The sequence below is a fragment of the Coffea arabica genome, chromosome 7e (assembly GCF_036785885.1).
Source record: "Coffea arabica cultivar ET-39 chromosome 7e, Coffea Arabica ET-39 HiFi, whole genome shotgun sequence".
Taxonomy (NCBI): domain Eukaryota; kingdom Viridiplantae; phylum Streptophyta; class Magnoliopsida; order Gentianales; family Rubiaceae; genus Coffea; species Coffea arabica.
The window spans coordinates 7,206,722-7,224,197 of record NC_092323.1 but is presented as its reverse complement, the minus strand read 5'-3'; the positions used below and the strand labels follow the sequence as shown (position 1 = coordinate 7,224,197).

The 17,476-nt window shown below is 35.7% G+C and overlaps 1 protein-coding gene across 1 annotated transcript; it reads right to left on the bottom strand.

The window, feature by feature from the left end:
* Positions 1–210: 210 nt before the first annotated feature.
* LOC113707199 (probable beta-D-xylosidase 6) lies at positions 211–4,474 on the bottom strand. The gene is made up of 6 exons (XM_027229402.2): positions 3,631–4,474; positions 2,857–3,023; positions 2,662–2,759; positions 2,243–2,590; positions 1,417–1,833; positions 211–1,126 (listed from the first exon to the last, which is right to left on the bottom strand). The coding sequence occupies exons 1-6, from the start codon at positions 4,453–4,455 to the stop codon at positions 531–533; spliced, it is 2,451 nt and encodes an 816-aa protein (XP_027085203.1). The 5' UTR covers positions 4,456–4,474; the 3' UTR covers positions 211–530.
* Between the last annotated feature and the right edge of the window lie 13,002 nt (positions 4,475–17,476).

Here is a 17,476-nt window from a genome sequence, read left to right as displayed (position 1 = left end):
GCGGCAGGGAATTAGTCGGGCCCCGTAAGAATTGACCCGGATATCCCTGTGTCGACCAAAAAAAAAAAAAAAAAAGATCAACAAGAATGTAACTACTGCACATTATTTACTCCAACCGTGGCGCTGCTTTGACTTCTAACATTCTGCACTGATGCATGGTGGCAGACTCGTTTCAGGATACCTGGAACGAAACGCTTCATCAAAGTAAGGTATAGGAACGTAATTGCAAGGATTTTACTTGGTTTAAGGCAGATTGCAGAGAAGTTTCCACATCAAGATTACTTGGAGTAGTGCCTTCTCAGTTCTCATACATAAAAAAAATTAACAAGACAAACAGAAAGGAATTTTTTCCCCCCAACACCAAAATAGACCAAATGGACCTTTGAATTCTCAAGGATGGTACAAGTTATTGACGTCCTCAGAATCTGTCCATCAGCATACAGCCTCTGTGTTCTCGAAAACAGAGGCGAATTAGCAGTGAAAATGTACTCCACCGCAATGCCAGCAATTTCTGTTACCTTCCCGTTCCATCACGCCTCAATTGACAAAGTATGCTTTAAATCTTCCACCATTAGAGTATGATCACCAAGAGGCAGTATTTTTCTCCCTTGCTCATTGACGATGCTAAGATGTTCACAAGGATCCACCAAGATGCTCGTTTCAACAGATCTATAAGCTAAAGCATGGACCCTATCAAATCCCACGATTTGTTTCTCCGGAGCACCAGTAAAAGACTTTGGCACTTGAGAAAATAGCAACACAACCTGGCTTCCGTCTATGTCCCCATTATTAATGATGGAAATCTGCATGTAGAATCTCAATGAATCACAATATGCCACATCATCAACATGAACGTAGTCAAGCCCATTGCCTCCCCCTTGAAGGATATATCTTCGTGATTTCCCTTTAACTTGTCCGGATAGACTCAGCCTTTCTGGTGCTGATAAGATCTTGTAATTGAAATTTGTATAGCTTAGTCCATGTCCAAACCCATATACCCTCTCTCCAGTGTAAAACCTATACGTTCTTCCAGGGTACCCACGAGAAGGATCAGCTCTCATGCTCATGTCAGTCATTGGTATGCTGGTAAATGATTCGGGATACCAAGTCATAGGCAGTCTACCTCCTGTTTTTGATTCAGAGACAACAATAATTCATGCCTTAGATTATTGTTCTAATCTTTTCTTTATACATGAAAGCTGCTTTACATAAAGTAACTCTGTTCCCTTTCTTTAGGTGGTTAGTGTAATCATTCATGTAATGTTTCTGACTAATCAGTTTTCTATTTCATCAAATTTCTGGCAGTAACATCCTTGTTCATTCCAAGAAATGACATGTAATTTGCAGCATATTGATGCACAAGAACATCGTCCACAATTATGCACGCTCTAAAAGTACTTTCTGAATCATACTCACCAGGATTGTACTCTCCAAAAAGAATTTGCGAAAGTGCTTTGCCACCTGTCTCTCCAGGGTACCCAATCCAAATAATGCTGGCTATTTGTTGGTCTCCTTCAGCAAATGATACATCAACAGGGCCACCACCAGTAAGAACTAGCACCACTGGTTTCTTGGATACAGACGCCACAGCCCTTATTAGAGCCATTTGATGACCAGGTAATAATAGACTATATCGATCAAGGTCCTCAGTTTCTTGAGATAAGTCCAGCCCAGCCACTACTATTACATATTCAGCTTCTTTAGCAATAGAAAGAGCTTCTGGAATGCCAGCAGTTGAATTGCAAGGAACATCCTGGCAGCCTGCTGCATAAAATGTGTCTTTCACATAGTTTTTAAGTCCTTGAAGAATGCTTTCGGGGTTGCATGAAAATCCTGAAAACAGTAATAAGGTGTAATAAGAAATTAAACTTTTTAAAATCATTTTCTGGGCAAGAGGAGTTAAATGTTTCTAATATTTTTGGTTGAATAGGGATTGCTATGAACTCTACTAAACCAGATTAAGTGAAAATTTTAACATCTGTAATTGCAGACTGTAATATGGTTCATCAGGGTTAGCAAAAATTTCTTTTAGAAGAGGTTCATAACACTGTCATCATCATAATCCTGAGAGCACGAATTCTTAAAATAATTCTTCCACAACTCTTCTATGCCAGCCATTTCTCTTTTTCAATGTCAGCTCAAATCAAATCGTTTACCATGTTTACAAACAGAAAAATTCTGTGCAAAAACTACAAGAAAACTGATCAATATGGTAACATCTCTTGTACATGGATAATCAAACCTGTATAGTCACCGCCAATGTTCGTAGTGTTTGCCATTGGACCGATTATAGCTACTGAAGATACGTCATTCTTGTTCCAAGGCAGGAACTTCTGGTTATTTTTGAGAAGTACAATACCCTGCATTGCTGCTTCAAGTGCCAATGTTTTGTGCTCAGATGAACATACATTTTGAGATCCCAAATTTCCAAATTGACGTCTTGCAGGGTTTCCATCAAAGAGTCCAAGCTGCAGTAAAACCGAAAATAGATTGAAGAGAGCTCGGTCTATGTCTTCTTCTAACACCTTCCCCTGATCAATTGCGGATTTCATGTGTCGCAGCATATAGGTTCCACAGTTGATATCCGTACCTAATGAAAACAGAGGTTGATAAATCTGGTAGACATTAGCAGGTTTAGTTAAGATGAGAAATATTTCAAACCTGCTTTTAGAGCAACAGCAACTGCTTCCTCCTTAGTTTTAGTGAAATTGTTATTCTCAAATATCGTAGCCACAGCATCACAGTCAGAGGTGATGTATCTGTTGTTAGCCATTGAGGGGATCAGAACATGAGTCCTTTTACATCCATGTCAGTCCGAAGAAAATATGTCTATCATAAAAGAAGGAGAATAGTCACCCTTTGAATCCCCAGTCATTTCTGGCTTTGTGCAACAAATCCCGGTCAGCACATGCAGGTATTCCATTTACTCTATTGTATGAACACATCAAGCAGCTAGCTCTGCCCTGCACAATACAACTTTTAAATGGTGGTTGATATGTATCCTCCATGTCCTGATTTGTAACCTGAAAATGATGATAGAAAATCAGTAAAATGCTCAAGTAGAAACACAATTAGCTCAAGTCATTATCATCTCAATAATTTTCAAAGCATCAGATCCCTGCTGAAATGTACCTACACCAATGGCATATCATGTTTTTCTCTACACAGACCTTAAAGGCTTAAACTTGCACCAGAATTGCATCCTCGAAGACAAATTTCTGTCTTTTTGCTAACCAATTCAATGACTAAAATGATGTCAATGAATATGTTCAATGCAACTGCCAAATATACAGTTAATGGCATATCAATAAAAGAAACTTGAAGTTAACATTGCTCCAAGGATGGTCACTAAACCAGAAACAAGAATTACTTATTTTCCTGGATCAAGATTTAAACTTTTTTCATGAACTTGATTTCTAGTGGTAAAATAATTTATCCATGAACAGCTAAAATTAACGAAATACATAATGCTTTGTCCTTTTCAATTATGAGTCCTTTATTTGGTACAGCTACGAGTTCCCTACGAAAAGAAAAAAATAAAAAACGCACACACATACAAGATTATATTTCAGAGCACAAAATTATCACTCCATTCAAGAAAGGAAACAATAAAAAGTTTTCAAAGTTCACCTTAGCATCGAAGTCATATCGGGTATGCCCACCCCACTTCTCCAAATCATAAGCTGTATAATGCTTACAACAAGCAGACAACATCAAACTACCACTCCTCTGATCATCATCATTCAAGAACCTCCTCTCCCTGTAAGGGTGCTTACTCCCTCTTTGATTCTGACCTTGGAACCCTCTCACATACTCAATTGCATAAGCAGAAGTCACCATAGGGTCCTCCCCTGGAGTCTCCTGGCCTCTTCCCCATCTGGGGTCCCTAAAAATATTAATATTAGGTGCAAAAAATGTCAGCCCGGCTTGTCCAAGATTGTACATAGCCCTAGCCTCAACGGCAACAGCCTTAGCAATCTCACGCCATAAAGTTCTATTAAATGCTGCAGCAGTGAGAATGACTTGTGGGAAACCTGTAGCAGATTGAATTGTGCCATTGAAGCTGATTCCAGGTCCATTGGTGGCGATTCCATGCAGGGACTCAGACCACCATTCATAGGCCGGAATGCCAAGTCTTGAAATTTGTGTTGCATTATCTGAAAGCTGCTGGATTTTTTCGTCAAGAGTGAGAAGTGAGATAAGGGATTTTGCTCTGGTTTTGATCGGATGAGATGTGTCGCAGAATTGGTACTTGTCGTATGGTGGTTTACATGGGTACTGAAGTTGTGAGCAGCTTGGTCCAAGAACATAAAAGCATGTGATTATTGAAAGAAAGAGGAATCTGAAAGAGTAGAACATATTCCAGCCAGGGATGTACTCTAAGGTTGTACTCCTCAGTCGCCTATACTCTTGACAATTTTGTAGTTCGCCTTTTTCCCTTTTTTTGAAGGGCATTTTTGTAGTTGCCAAACAAAATATTCAAGTGGCTGCCTAACAAAATGGTTACAAAACGTTGGTTGAATAGTCGAAATCAGATCACTGTACTTCTCGGTCACCTATACTCTTTGACATTTTTGTAGTTGCCTAACAAAAAAGTTACAAAATGGTGGTTGAATAATCGAAATCAAAGCATCGGGATAAGATTATGTTATATTAAACCGAATAAATAAGCAATTTTGGTAGTAGAAGCAATGATAGAATGTTAACATGCCATCAGATGAGATCATAGTAATCAGATGAAGACCTATCCTTTATAAGTTATAACTAGAATTTTGTCTGCTTTAGCATGGTCTTTTTTATTTATTTATTATGAATTTATGTAAATATAATTAATTTAAATATAAAAATTAGCAACAATTCTACCTGTTTGTTCATATTAATTTTAAAAAATTAATGCATTTTAAATATTGAATTATTTACTAATTTTTTAAAACTTTTTTTATTTATGGTGAATTTATACAAATAGTAGTAACTTAAATATAAAAATTAAAAACAATTCTACATGTTGATTCGTGTTAATTTTAAAAAATTAATGTTTATTAAATGTTCGATTATTTACTAATTTTAAAAATATGTTTACATACTTTTACTATAATATGATAGTATACATCAAATAATGTACCCCGTATCAAAAATTGGTGGATATTCTTTTTTTATAAATATTCTTTTAGATAATTTAAATTTTTATAATGACCACACACCTAGAACTGTATATTCATATTTAATTAAGTAGAAAAAGATCTAGCAATCCATTTTTTCTTCGTCAATAAATATTAAGTTTCTAATAAAATTGATAAATCTATAAGTGTAATAGCTAATTCTTTTTTTACACTAAATTAACTAAAAAATAAGAGAAAAGATGATGAACAATTTGAATACTAATCAATGATATGGAGGTAAAAGGAAGTAATTTATGGGATATATAATATTTCAATAATTGTGATTTAAAAAGGATTTACTATACTTCTATGTAATAATTAGGTAGAAAACAGATATCATTAAGATAAGATTATAGTGGTGAAAGAAAATAATTTATGGGAATGTAAGATTTCAATAACTGTGGTTTAAAAAAGGTTTGACTATACTTGTATTTAATAATTAGGTAGAAAGCAGATATTATTAAGATAAAATTAGTTATTTTTTAAAAACTATTTTAAATTAAAGATAATATTAAACATATAATATAATCATTATAATAATTTGATAGAAAGCAGCTATCACTAAAATAAGATTAGTTATTTTTTAAAGTTATTTTAAAATTAGAGATAATTTTTAAACATATAATATAATCCGAATAGGATTAGTATGGGTAACCCATAACCCGTTAATTCTTTTCAATTAGACATGTTATGTAGGAGTGAGAAAAACTGTGATTAAAATAGCTACTTTGATGTATGTGTATATATATATATATATATATATTGGACGGTTGTGACTTTTGTGTTGTTTGATTAAAGTTAAATTAAGAAGGGAACTAATAGTCTGATATGTATTTAGCTCTCTCTCTCTCTCTCTTTTAATGTCAACTGGTGTTTAGCTCAATGACTCGGTTTGATTTTTTTCTTTTGAGTGCATTGGAGTGTCAAAGGCCCAATACACAACAACTAACGTGGGGATGAGACCCCCCTTACATCACTACATAAACTTCCTCTACAGAAATCTAGTGGCCCATTGAGAATTGTTAGTGGCTCCATTTTGCAAGGTGCTCTGCGCGCACATTTCCTTCTCTCCAGTCTCCAGGTGTGGGTCAAGCTACACTCCCATTCTTTGCCCATCCATTGCCATATCCTGTAGATAATATTGCAATGTGGACTCTCCTCAGCTCCTTCTTGACCAGATTTATGCCTGTCAGTGAATCTGATTCCAGTATCACCTTTCTATACCCTTCCTTCCATGCTAATCCTAACCCATGCAGCATGTCCCACAGCTCAGCTAAGACATTAGCTGCCTCTCCCAGGATAACACACAGAATCCTTTTTTCCATGTTCCTCTGTCGTCCCTTATGAGCCCCCCTGCTCCTACAGCTGCCGGGATTCCCTGTAGAGACCCATCCACATTTATCTTCATCCACCCTAGTGGGGGTTTGGACCAGTTGACGTATCTAAACTCAGCTCTCCTGGGGTTGCATCCCTTTTTTACCACCTCCTGAGCCTTGACCACCTGCTGAACAATCCAGACCAGAGGTACTTTGATCTTTAAGGTTCCTCCCCTGCGTTAACCTCATTCCTAGCAAGCCATGCATGATGAACCGCTAACTGAAAGGGTAACTGCCAACAACAGGGATCCTTTGCCTACATTTTTTTCCTTCGGATTCTAGTCAATCCACTCTCTAAGAGGTACGCCTTTGAATTTCTGCCATTGATTCTGCTTCACCGGAGCTTTCCAGATTTGCTCCACCCATGCACAGTCTCTAATGGCATGCAATGCTGTTTCCAAAGAATTGTGGCAAATAGGACAGCAGGTGACGTCTGCATATTTCTCCATGTGTAAGTAGTTTCCTTTGTCTGGTCAGCCATAACAAGCATTGCCAATTTGTAAACCTACCGATATTTTCCTGCCCCCAGATCAGTGCATCCTCCCTTGACTTCAGCAGCTCTTCCTCTTTTTAAAGTATTTCTCCAGAATGCTCCATTGCCAGCCGTCCTCCTCCTGCCAACAGTCTCTTAATTTCTTCATCCTCTCCTGTTCTGGCAGTTCCCTTATGCAAAGTTCCTCCAGTGTCTTCCGTCCAATCCACTTGTCAGTCCAGAAGGAAATTTTCTGCCCATTTCCTAGCATCCTCTTTAATTCCTTCTGACACCAGATCATCACCCTTTCTTACGCCCTGCCATACCATACTCGGGAAGCTCCACTTCTCAGTGGTACCAAATCTTCTGATCGTCTGGCATATTTCAATCTTAGGACCTCTGCAATACAACTCCCCCTTGGCATTCCTATATCTCCGGTTGAGCTTTGCTCTGGAGAGCTCTGTTCATCAATTTCACCCTCCTTTCACCCAAACCTCCCTTCTGTTTTGGTTTCGCGATCCCTTCCCCAACTTTTCAATGTTTCGCTCAATCACACTTATTAGGTTGCTCAATCACCCAATCCAATGGGCTATTAGGCCTTGGTCAAGACATGTAACTTCCGCTCTTCAGAGTCCAAACGGAATTCAGTCGTTGGGCTTAATAAAAAAATATGTTCAGCCCATGCCATGATTTTAGGCCGACGAATCACCTATTCCCGTAAACAAGGCTCGGAATCACTTTTGAACCTATAGTAACATACACTAGTGCTTATGAGGCGGACTACAGAAGTTAATTCTTGCCGTAAAAGCTAATGACTTTGAAGTTCAAAACCGAAGAAGAAGAATAAAGATTTTACTTACAGCCATATTCATTGCATCTAAAATTACCATTTAGATGCAACAAAAAAGAAAAGGGTTCAATTTTTAATATTATGTATTTATGCCGTAAGACAAAAGCTCCAAAAGAAACTACACTTTATCATGGATGCAACCAGGGGGGAGATAATTTTCAATTTTTTCCCTTACGAAATTTAAAAAATTTTAAATAAAAAAAAACGCTCTTTACGATTTAAAATTTTGCCCCCACAAAAAATCCAAAAAATATTTGGATCATAAGTTTAAGTTTAGGCATATTAAAGTTCGACCCTTCAAAATAATAAATGAGATATATATATATATATATATTTTTTGACTCTGTCTATAAACTCTATAGTTTGATATCCATTCAGAGGCGGTAACATTGCAATTCTGGTTTAAGGTCAAAGCAGAATGCATGTCGAGGGCAGTTGGAAGAAATGTTGGGGTAAAACAGCAGGATTAAAACGTAAATGGAAGGGGAAAAAAAAAAAGAAAACAGAGAGCTGGATGAATGTGGCTTACAATTACTACCAGTAAAACATAAGCTGCTGCCGCATGGTAATAAATATAGTGTGGCTTTTTCAGCCGTAGTGTTGTTGTCACGTGAATAATTACTATTTTCACCTTTTTAATGATGCTTAAAAAAAGATGACAAGATCAATAAACCTTGTGATGATTGCGTTGGTCGGCTGGAACCATTATCAAAAGAAGCCTGAGCATGATAATAAGCACGGAAGTTACCACTTACCACCACCACCCAAAAAAAAAAAAAGAAGGTAAAGAATTCGACAAATTGTGAGAACGTAGTCTTTTTTCTTTTTTTTTCAGAGGCTATAAATCTAATCTATCCTACACTAAGGAAAGGGGACGGACCTAAGGAGACTCAGGAATAACTCGGAGGGGACTGAACCACCACCAGACCAAACGGATACATAGCATACCCGCCTGAATTTTTTTTGAAAATAAAACACTTAAATGTGATATTTTGATGGGAGACAAGACCCACCAACTAGGTGGCAGCCACTGAGCCAATGGCCCAGTGTGAGAACGTAGTCACAAGAGGCAAACAAAACGACGAAAGTAGGCCCTATAGCCTATAGCCTATAGGGCTCAATTTGCTTTTTATAGTAGTACCACTGCAGTGTTTAAAAAAAATTAAAAATTGCGTAAACCTTGAAAACGTTGGAGTGTTAAAAACCAACCACGGACCTTCAATTTCCTCCTCTGCACTTCAAAAAGATTGTCCTCTGCCATCATTACCAAGATTTTGACCTGTTACATGAGAGTCAACGAAGCATAAAACTTCCAGGAGGCTCTGGAGATAAAAAAAAGCCACGATCCACTAACTAGTCAAAATCTTATTTAGTGCATGCAGACCATATATATATATATATACAAAGGCCCTCCACTAGTTTTCTTGCTCTCTTTTTTTCAATTAAAATTGATGACAGGCAAAATTTTGGTTGCGTAGTAGTTTGTAGATCTATTAAGATCATCCGGCATCTGATTGCCTTGTTGCTTCGACTGGCATCAGCAATTTTTTTTTATTTTTTCCCTCTTTTTGGAAAGTGGGATCAACAAAATATACACTAGTTAGAGAAATATGGGTTGGCATGACAATGATTTAATTTCATGTTCTTCCCGGATACGTGATTTTAGGTGATTTCGGCAAAAGAAAATATTTAAAAATTTCGATCGACGTGAATAAGAGAAAGATGATCAAGTTATTGTCAAGTTATGATCAGTAGTCAGCCTCATGCGTGAGAGATATCATAATCCTGTCTGCATTACCACAAATAATTGCACAATTTTGGGGATCATTTCTTGTTTTTTTACTTGGATAATTGCTCATCAGCACGTCTAATCTTATCCAAGACGGAAACACTAAAATCTTTTTTCGTGAATTGAACGATATTGATGGATGGTTTTTTTTTTTTTTTTCTTTGTCCGCCCCTCAATTATATCATATGTGTTGGTTAAGAAGAAAGAAAGAAAGAAAAACGTAACTGATTAGCCCTGATTTTGTAGCTAGGCATGCATGAGATATCTGTACCTCAAATTTCTTCACTATTACGTCTAATAGAAAAGTCTGACTAATGTCCAACAAAGTCTACAGGATTTAAGGAGTCAATTACAGTCGACTAGTTTTACTTGTGGCAACCTTTTCTTTTTTTTTTCTTTTGTTTTGTTTTTTGTCATTGGGCTCAAATTAAGGGTCTTGGTCCCTTGGGTCAGCTTTTGAATTCTTTCTACTAGACTATAAAAGGGTATTAGGTTGCAGTTTCTTTTTTGAGAAAAATTTCTTTTTTCTAGTTGAACCGTCCCTCAGACACAAATTCATGAATAAAGTTTTTGGAACGTCAAATCCGACTGTTTGTTACATTCGCATTGGACAGTAATAAGCCACTCAAATCATCTTTCTGGTGATTTATTATTGGGATTAAGGACTTTCTTCTTTTATTTCCGTAATTATAAGTCTCTTTCCTACCCACGCATGCTAACTTATTTAGATCATAGCAGCTGTCCTTCAAATCAATTAGGGTTATTATCACTTTATCCCCTAAACTATATTATATTATTAATTTATCTCCTAACGTTATCTTTCAGTCATTTCACCCCCTAAAGTTAATTCAACTCAGCATGCTGACAAAATTTAGACAAAAATATTCTTTTATTTTATAGCATTATTACATTATTGTTATTATCACTTTATCTCTTTAAGTTATAGTGATATAATCGTTTTATTCCCTAAAATTATTTTTAGGCAACTATCTTGCTCGGAAACTCTAAGCTCATTCTTAAAGTGCAATTTTTCACTTCTGGTCGTAACGCAACTGAAATTCTGAACGATAACTGACGAAATGATTTGATGAAATTCTTTCGACTGCCAACCACATAGACGTGATGATCTGGAGCGAAGATGACCAAAAAAAAAAAGGAAAAAAATTAAGGATAATTGCATTGCTTTATAAGTACAAAAGAAAAAGAAAAACGACAGAGAGTTAAGTATATATGATTATACCACTCCTGTGTCGACAAAAAAAAAAAAAAAAATCCTGAATGTCTGGCATTTAATCCCATGAAAGAAACAGAAAGACTATTGGTCGCCCAGTTATTAAAACGGTAAGGAATGCACTGCACATTCATTCAGCATCCATGCAATCACGTTGTATCCTATTATTCATTCATTTGCCTGTATTTACTTGTTGGGGTGAGAACGAAAAGGAAGAAGAAGAAGATCTCCTCGGTCGATTGGACCGGTGAAAGACGCAGACACGTCTTCATCTGTTGGTCGAATCAAAGCTCCAACCAGAAAACAAAAAAGGAAAAAAAAAAAAGAAGAAGAAATATTCTCCTGGTCAGAAACAAAAGCAACGTCCCATTATTCCATGTAGTATTAGACGTTTCAGCCGAATCCCTCCCTCCATCATTCTACGATAAAAAGTCCCGCTGACGATGCACTCAGTACTAGTGGCAATGGCTTAGGAGCTGGAAGGAAGCACCTACCCATTGCACTCACGGGCAATCCAAGTAAATTCTCCGCTCAAAGCAGAATTAATTATACGGGCAAATTTGGTCAAAAAATGGACAAACAAAATTATGTCCCAATTCCGTTTCTTCTTCTTTTTTTTTTTTCCCTGCTTTTAAAATCGATAATGTAGTATGTATCTGTGTAACTAATGAAGGTAAGCAAATTAAATGCGATAGCGGAAAGAATTTAAGCAAGAAAAGAAGGGTTATTATCACAATACCCTATTAAACTATATATCATTACTATCAATTTACCCATTATCTTTTAGTCATTTCATTTTCATAGGTAATTCAATTCAACATATTAACAAATTTTGGACAAAAAAACTCTTTTATTTTATAGCATTATTACATTGTTATTATTACTTTATCCCTTTAAATTACAGTGATACAATCATTTTACTTCCTAACATTATTGTTTAGGCATGTTACCCCATCATTAATCTAATCAGTATGATCTAAAAAATTTTAAAACTTTTTACCCTTCTTTATATATAATTAAAAATAAAAAATAGTTGGAATGATTATTCTTCCTTTTTTCACTTTAAGAGTTTCAAAATTACAAAAATAATTTTTTTTATCAAATTCCTCTTTTCACACTTATTAATACTAGAAAAAAAAAAGTGATAGGAGAGGAAACAAAAAATTAAATTTTACAAAGAAAGAAAATAAAAAAATATAATATTATTGTATTACTTTAACGTGAAATTTGGTGGTAAACAGAAAAGCAAAATAATTTTAAAATAATAAAAAATATTGAATTCTTTCTAACTTGTATTAAAAAAAGAATTGAACTCTCTCTCTGTCTCTCCCCCTTTTCTCCCTATCTTTCAATTTTTTTTAATATTAATAAGATTGCTAAAAAGAAAGAGATTAATGCTTTAAATTTTTTTTCTTGATACTAAAAAGGAGAAGAGCCACTTTAAAATTTTTATTATGTTTATTATAAAACTTTAAAATTTTTATTATGCTTTAAAATTTTATTATGTTTATTACAAAGAGGAGGGTACTTCCTCTAAAATTTTTTGACTTGTTAAGTTGATTTAACGGTAAACTAAGTTGATCAAAAATAAATCTACGGGTAAATTGATAATAAAATTATAGTTTATGGGGAAGAAGTGATAATAATTTTAATAACTAAATCTGTCTTTTTACTTGAATTAATAAATTTCATTAAATTTAACAGTTGATTTTGATGGTAAAATGACTAAAAAATAATATGTTAAGAAAAAAATTGATAATAGCATTAAACATCGCTAAGGGTAAAGTGAGATTAATCCAAAAAAGATGCATATAATGATATGAGTAACAGCGGAGTCTAGTCTATCTGATAATGAAGGTACGTACGTGATGGGCAAACGGGACCCAGCTGATCATCAAACAATCATGGAGAGCGGGAAAGCGGTTTTGCCAAAATATTGTGGGCTGCCCAGCTGCTCTTTTTCCCAAGAACTGAAAGAAACTCACACACACACACTCAACTAGAACAAAAATAGGAGTAACCCGAAAGAGCGACCCGAAGTACTGCCCTGCTGCTCGCCCTGGAGTTATTGGTCTCTCTTGTTTTCTGTTTGCCAAATGATGGCAACAATTGAATGATTACTTGATATCATTAGAACTTATACTGTTAATAACATAAATGTTAATGGGAACGGTACACTTATTTGTGTGCAGATTTAAAATGAAAAAAAGTTATTGAGTTGTAGGTTTTTCCAGATATGTGCATGGAAGTACTGTGTTTTTTTTCTTCCAATTGGAATAAGAAGTTGTTGGCATTTGTCACTTTAGTGGATGTTTTGTTAGACTTGAAAAACAAGTGTATAAATGTGATAGAGTGTACCTATTCATGGGAGAGGACAATACCATTTTGCTTTTTATTTGAAGGGTAAAATAGAATTATAAAGAATGAAACAAAAAGAGAGGAGGTGTTGGATTGGTTGGTAAGGTTGAAAGAATGGTAAATTTGAGGTTTTGTATTCCAAACCTCTCACTTATGGAAAAAAAAAAACTCCTCTCTCTTTCTATATTGTTATCATTTGCTGGTTCAATAGATTATTTAATTTCTAAAATTATATAATTTTTTGGATCTGTCTGACGGGTGTCCATTGAACATTCATTAAGATATATTTTAGTGTTATCGAGCACCCAATAAACACTCGTTAAAAAAATCCTAATTTTTTTTATCATTACTATTGCATTATTGAATGATACAGCAAGAATTTGTTGTGGATTACAATCATGGGTATAGTATTTTTCAAAAGAAATGGTAGAGTTTTTCAATGAGATATAATGTTATGTATCCCCATATGATTTTAGAAATTTAAATTATGGAATGATATGATAAGCGTTTACTAAATTTTTTACAATAATGGGGATGGTATTCAAAAAAAGTTGTAGAATTTCCCTAAGTTTTAATTTGGAAATAACTGCAACAAACATAACATGACATATGCATGAATTTCAACTCATTTTGTTGTCTGATTTAACCCACAATTCGACAGAAATAGGAATTTTGTTCTGTTACCATCTCTATCATTTCTTTTCCACCCCATCCGTTCTGAAAAAAAAGAAGAAAAAGTAGGAAAGCCAGCGGTGGATGCCTGATGGAGAGAAACCGTTCTAAAGAATAAGGGAGGTTGGGATGGGAATGTAGGACGCCGTGGTTTTGCTTCTGAATTGGCGTGATGGGATTGGAATCGGAATTGGAATAAGGCCGTACAAGTGTAATCTAAAAGAATATGGCGATCCTGTCTGGGAGACGCAGTCTTGTCACCATCCGTGAGCATAGTTACTACCAATGAGGCGCCAAAAGAAAAGGTGAACCTTTAGATGTTGCTTTTCGTTCTCAAAGGCCTTCTTCTTCAATTAAATGTGGTTTGTAACTAGCACAATATTGCAGTTGACTTCCAATTTTCATATCTTATAAGAGCTGAGATACATATATAGTTGATTGATTACCATTTCTTCTTGAACATATGTCTAACAGGATTGATCTATTCTTGGTTATTTGTTGTTTATTGATCTATTCATTTTTCATTGATTTATTGAATCAAAAAGCATTGCTTGACAGGCTAGCTGGTGAATTATTGCGTTAGTCCTTCAGTGTTGTCAGGAAGTTACCCCATCTCTTGGTTTAAAGTTCCACTTCCTTTGGAAGGTGCAGGTGCTTCACAATCTGTTTTGTTGTTGCTTTCCCTTCTCTCTCGCTTGGCCGGAAAAGGCAAAGATGGCGGTGGATGTATATTCCCTTCGTTGCTGCGAATATTGCTATTGTGTCAGATCTGTTTCATACGCTTCAACATTGGAATTTGAACGTTTTTTCTCCCTCGACCGAGTGAAGTGAAAATGGACCATTTGAGGAGTTACTGGCAAAATCAAAAAGTTCCACGCCCACACACTACACAGGCAGGTGGTATTTTGGGTTCAAAGACAACCAAGCCAAGTACCATCAATTTGCTACACAACATATATATGTAAAGAGTGAAATATCACCTCGAATTAAGGATTTAAATACAGGGATTTACGCTGATATATTATTGTTTTCCTGATGGATTCCAGAAGACCTTAATTAATTTGTAGTAGTTTCAACTTGACCCTTTTTTTGGGGTGCTGATAACCTTTCAATGAATTTTCAGAAAGACTATAGTGTCCCCAAATATGGCAAAATCATGCAATCAGCACCCTTACTTTTTGGTGTAGTGGCATATTGTTACCTCTGATCTGGATGATAATACAAAGAGATTAGCTGACAAATGACGACAGTTGTCATTACTCGTACTACATGGGTGTATTTACAGCAAAGTGAAAGAGATGGACGTGTCCTTCACTGCCTTATAACGTGCATGGTTACTCCTAATTACTGTATTCGGTGAAGCACATTTAGATACGCATTTATATCTGTCAAGAAAAGGTTCATTCGTTAAAATATTGGGTAATCGTACTTCTAAAATATTACCACTTCACCGTTTTGTGTTTGGATGTTAGCATCTTGCTCAAAAACAACCAACTGCTTTTTCTTCATAGTTTCACAGCTTGCCATCACATCTTTGAAGTTTGAACAGCTTGTAAAGAGAATGCAGGAAGAAGATTTAATCGATTCTGCTAAAGAAATGTTGTTCTGTACAATGTATAATATTTTGCTTGACATCTATCTGGAGCAAATTAATTATATGTTTTTGTAGTTGGTTGCTTTCCTGACCTGACACTGGCCGACTTGTTCTTGAGATGTGTGCTTTGTTTGTACCAGGCTTTTGATCTTTGAGGTTATTGGTCTTTACTAAGACAACAAAAACATGAGCAAATCTTCTCCAGCTAGCTAAGCTAGGCTCTTAACATATAATAAATTCTTTTATTATCTCAGACTAACCATTTCACTTTTTAAGATCTAGGGTTTGCTGATCACTGTAAGGTTTCTTTTATTAGAAACAGTTTTTTCTTTTCATCTTTTTTTGGCTTATTAGAAACACTTTGTTTTCTCATTTTCTCCATGTTTTCTCGTTCTGCTTTATATCCAGGGCGGGTTTTTTGCTTTATTGAGTTGGTACTTTGTATTTGATTCTCTGGTAGAGATATTATTGTTCGCAATTTTATTGTCATATTTAGTGTTTGATAGATAACTATACTAAAATCTTTAACTCACCTTACTTAATAATAATATTTCTTAAGGCGAGGCGACCCATTAGAAAAACCATTTACAATTACTCTATTTAGTGGCAAAGTCAGCAGTGCCTTGAGCCTGCATGCCTATGCCTAACAACTTTTACACCGCAAGTACCAACTTAAGATGGGAGGGAATCTTTTGCCGCGAGACAGAGACCAGCAGCTCCAGAAATGAATTTTTTTTTTAATAAGTGAAAGGGCTCGAATCCGAAATCTCTCTTTTACGCTCCGTTTTCTCGTACCATCCAACTCATTTTCATTGCAAAAAATTGAGATGATCTACAAGTCGGTATGTTACATTTTTTCTTTACAAGAATTTGCCTCCATCACGAATGCTAAATATATTCATCTCCGGAGCCTAAAGTCATGAAAGTAGGTGAACATTTCATTACTGCTTTTTTTTATCCTTCCACCCTTTTCACACCCTTTTTTACCCTCGATTGCATCACTATTCAGTATTCACTTGGACGGATATATGAATAATTAATCGTGACATAGTAACCAACAAAAGCATATATACTAGTACAACTCACTGCCATAAACAAAAGTCGTCTAACACACATATATTTATAGAAAAGTATTAAGAAGCTTAAAATTGCAATCAATCATCAAACGAATCCAGAGGCTAATCAGGGTATTCAATTCAAAGGACATACTGATTTGGAACCCGGCGCAGCGTGAAAGAGGAAAAAAGAAATCAGAGGCATTGATCAGAAGAGACTTTGTAGTTTATTCTTCACCAAAAAATTAAGCTATAGTATTACACATATATTGTTTTTCCAAGTCTAAGCAGATTAATTGGCATACTAAAACATGACAGGATTGAAGATGCTAGCTCCGTCCTCTTAGGTTCAGACAGATCAGTGGTCAAAACACAAATCTTTTTTTCAGCAACTGAAATAAACACTCATCCAAACAATTGGTGACAGGAAGGTACTCCCATGGACCTTAAACCCAGAGTAAAGATCCCACGATCTTTTGATGTGGGATGGTGACCCAACCCCCCGTGCACACCCTCACCAAATTAATGGTCTTTCATCAACTGAAATAAACACACACACGCACTCAATTAGAACAAACACGGGAGTAACCCGAAAGAGCGACTCGAAGGTAATCTAAGGGGAACCCACAAGAAACACCCATCCACCCAATTGGTGACAGGAAGGTGCTCCCATGGACCTTAAACCCAGAGTAAAGACCCTACGATCTTTCGACGTGGGATGGATCAAAACACAAATCAGGGTCGCGGTATTTAACTATGTAGCCTGTCTGTCCAATTGAAGATTTCGGTGAGAAAGACATTCAATATATATATACACACACACACGCATACTAGTACTGTATAAGGAGAAAAAGTAGATTCCTTTTTCAATCTGACCGTGCTCTGGGTGATAATTGATATTAGTCTCATTACACACAATC

Coding starts and splice junctions, on each gene's coding strand:
- LOC113707199 (XM_027229402.2), bottom strand. CDS start 4,455: ATGCCCTTCAAAAAAAGGGAAAAAGGCGAACTACAAAATTGTCAAGAG. Junction 2,591..2,661: donor TGCTGTTGCTCTAAAAGCAG/GTTTGAAATATT, acceptor TGTTTTCATTAG/GTACGGATATCAACTGTGGA. Junction 1,834..2,242: donor CATTGGCGGTGACTATACAG/GTTTGATTATCC, acceptor TACTGTTTTCAG/GATTTTCATGCAACCCCGAA.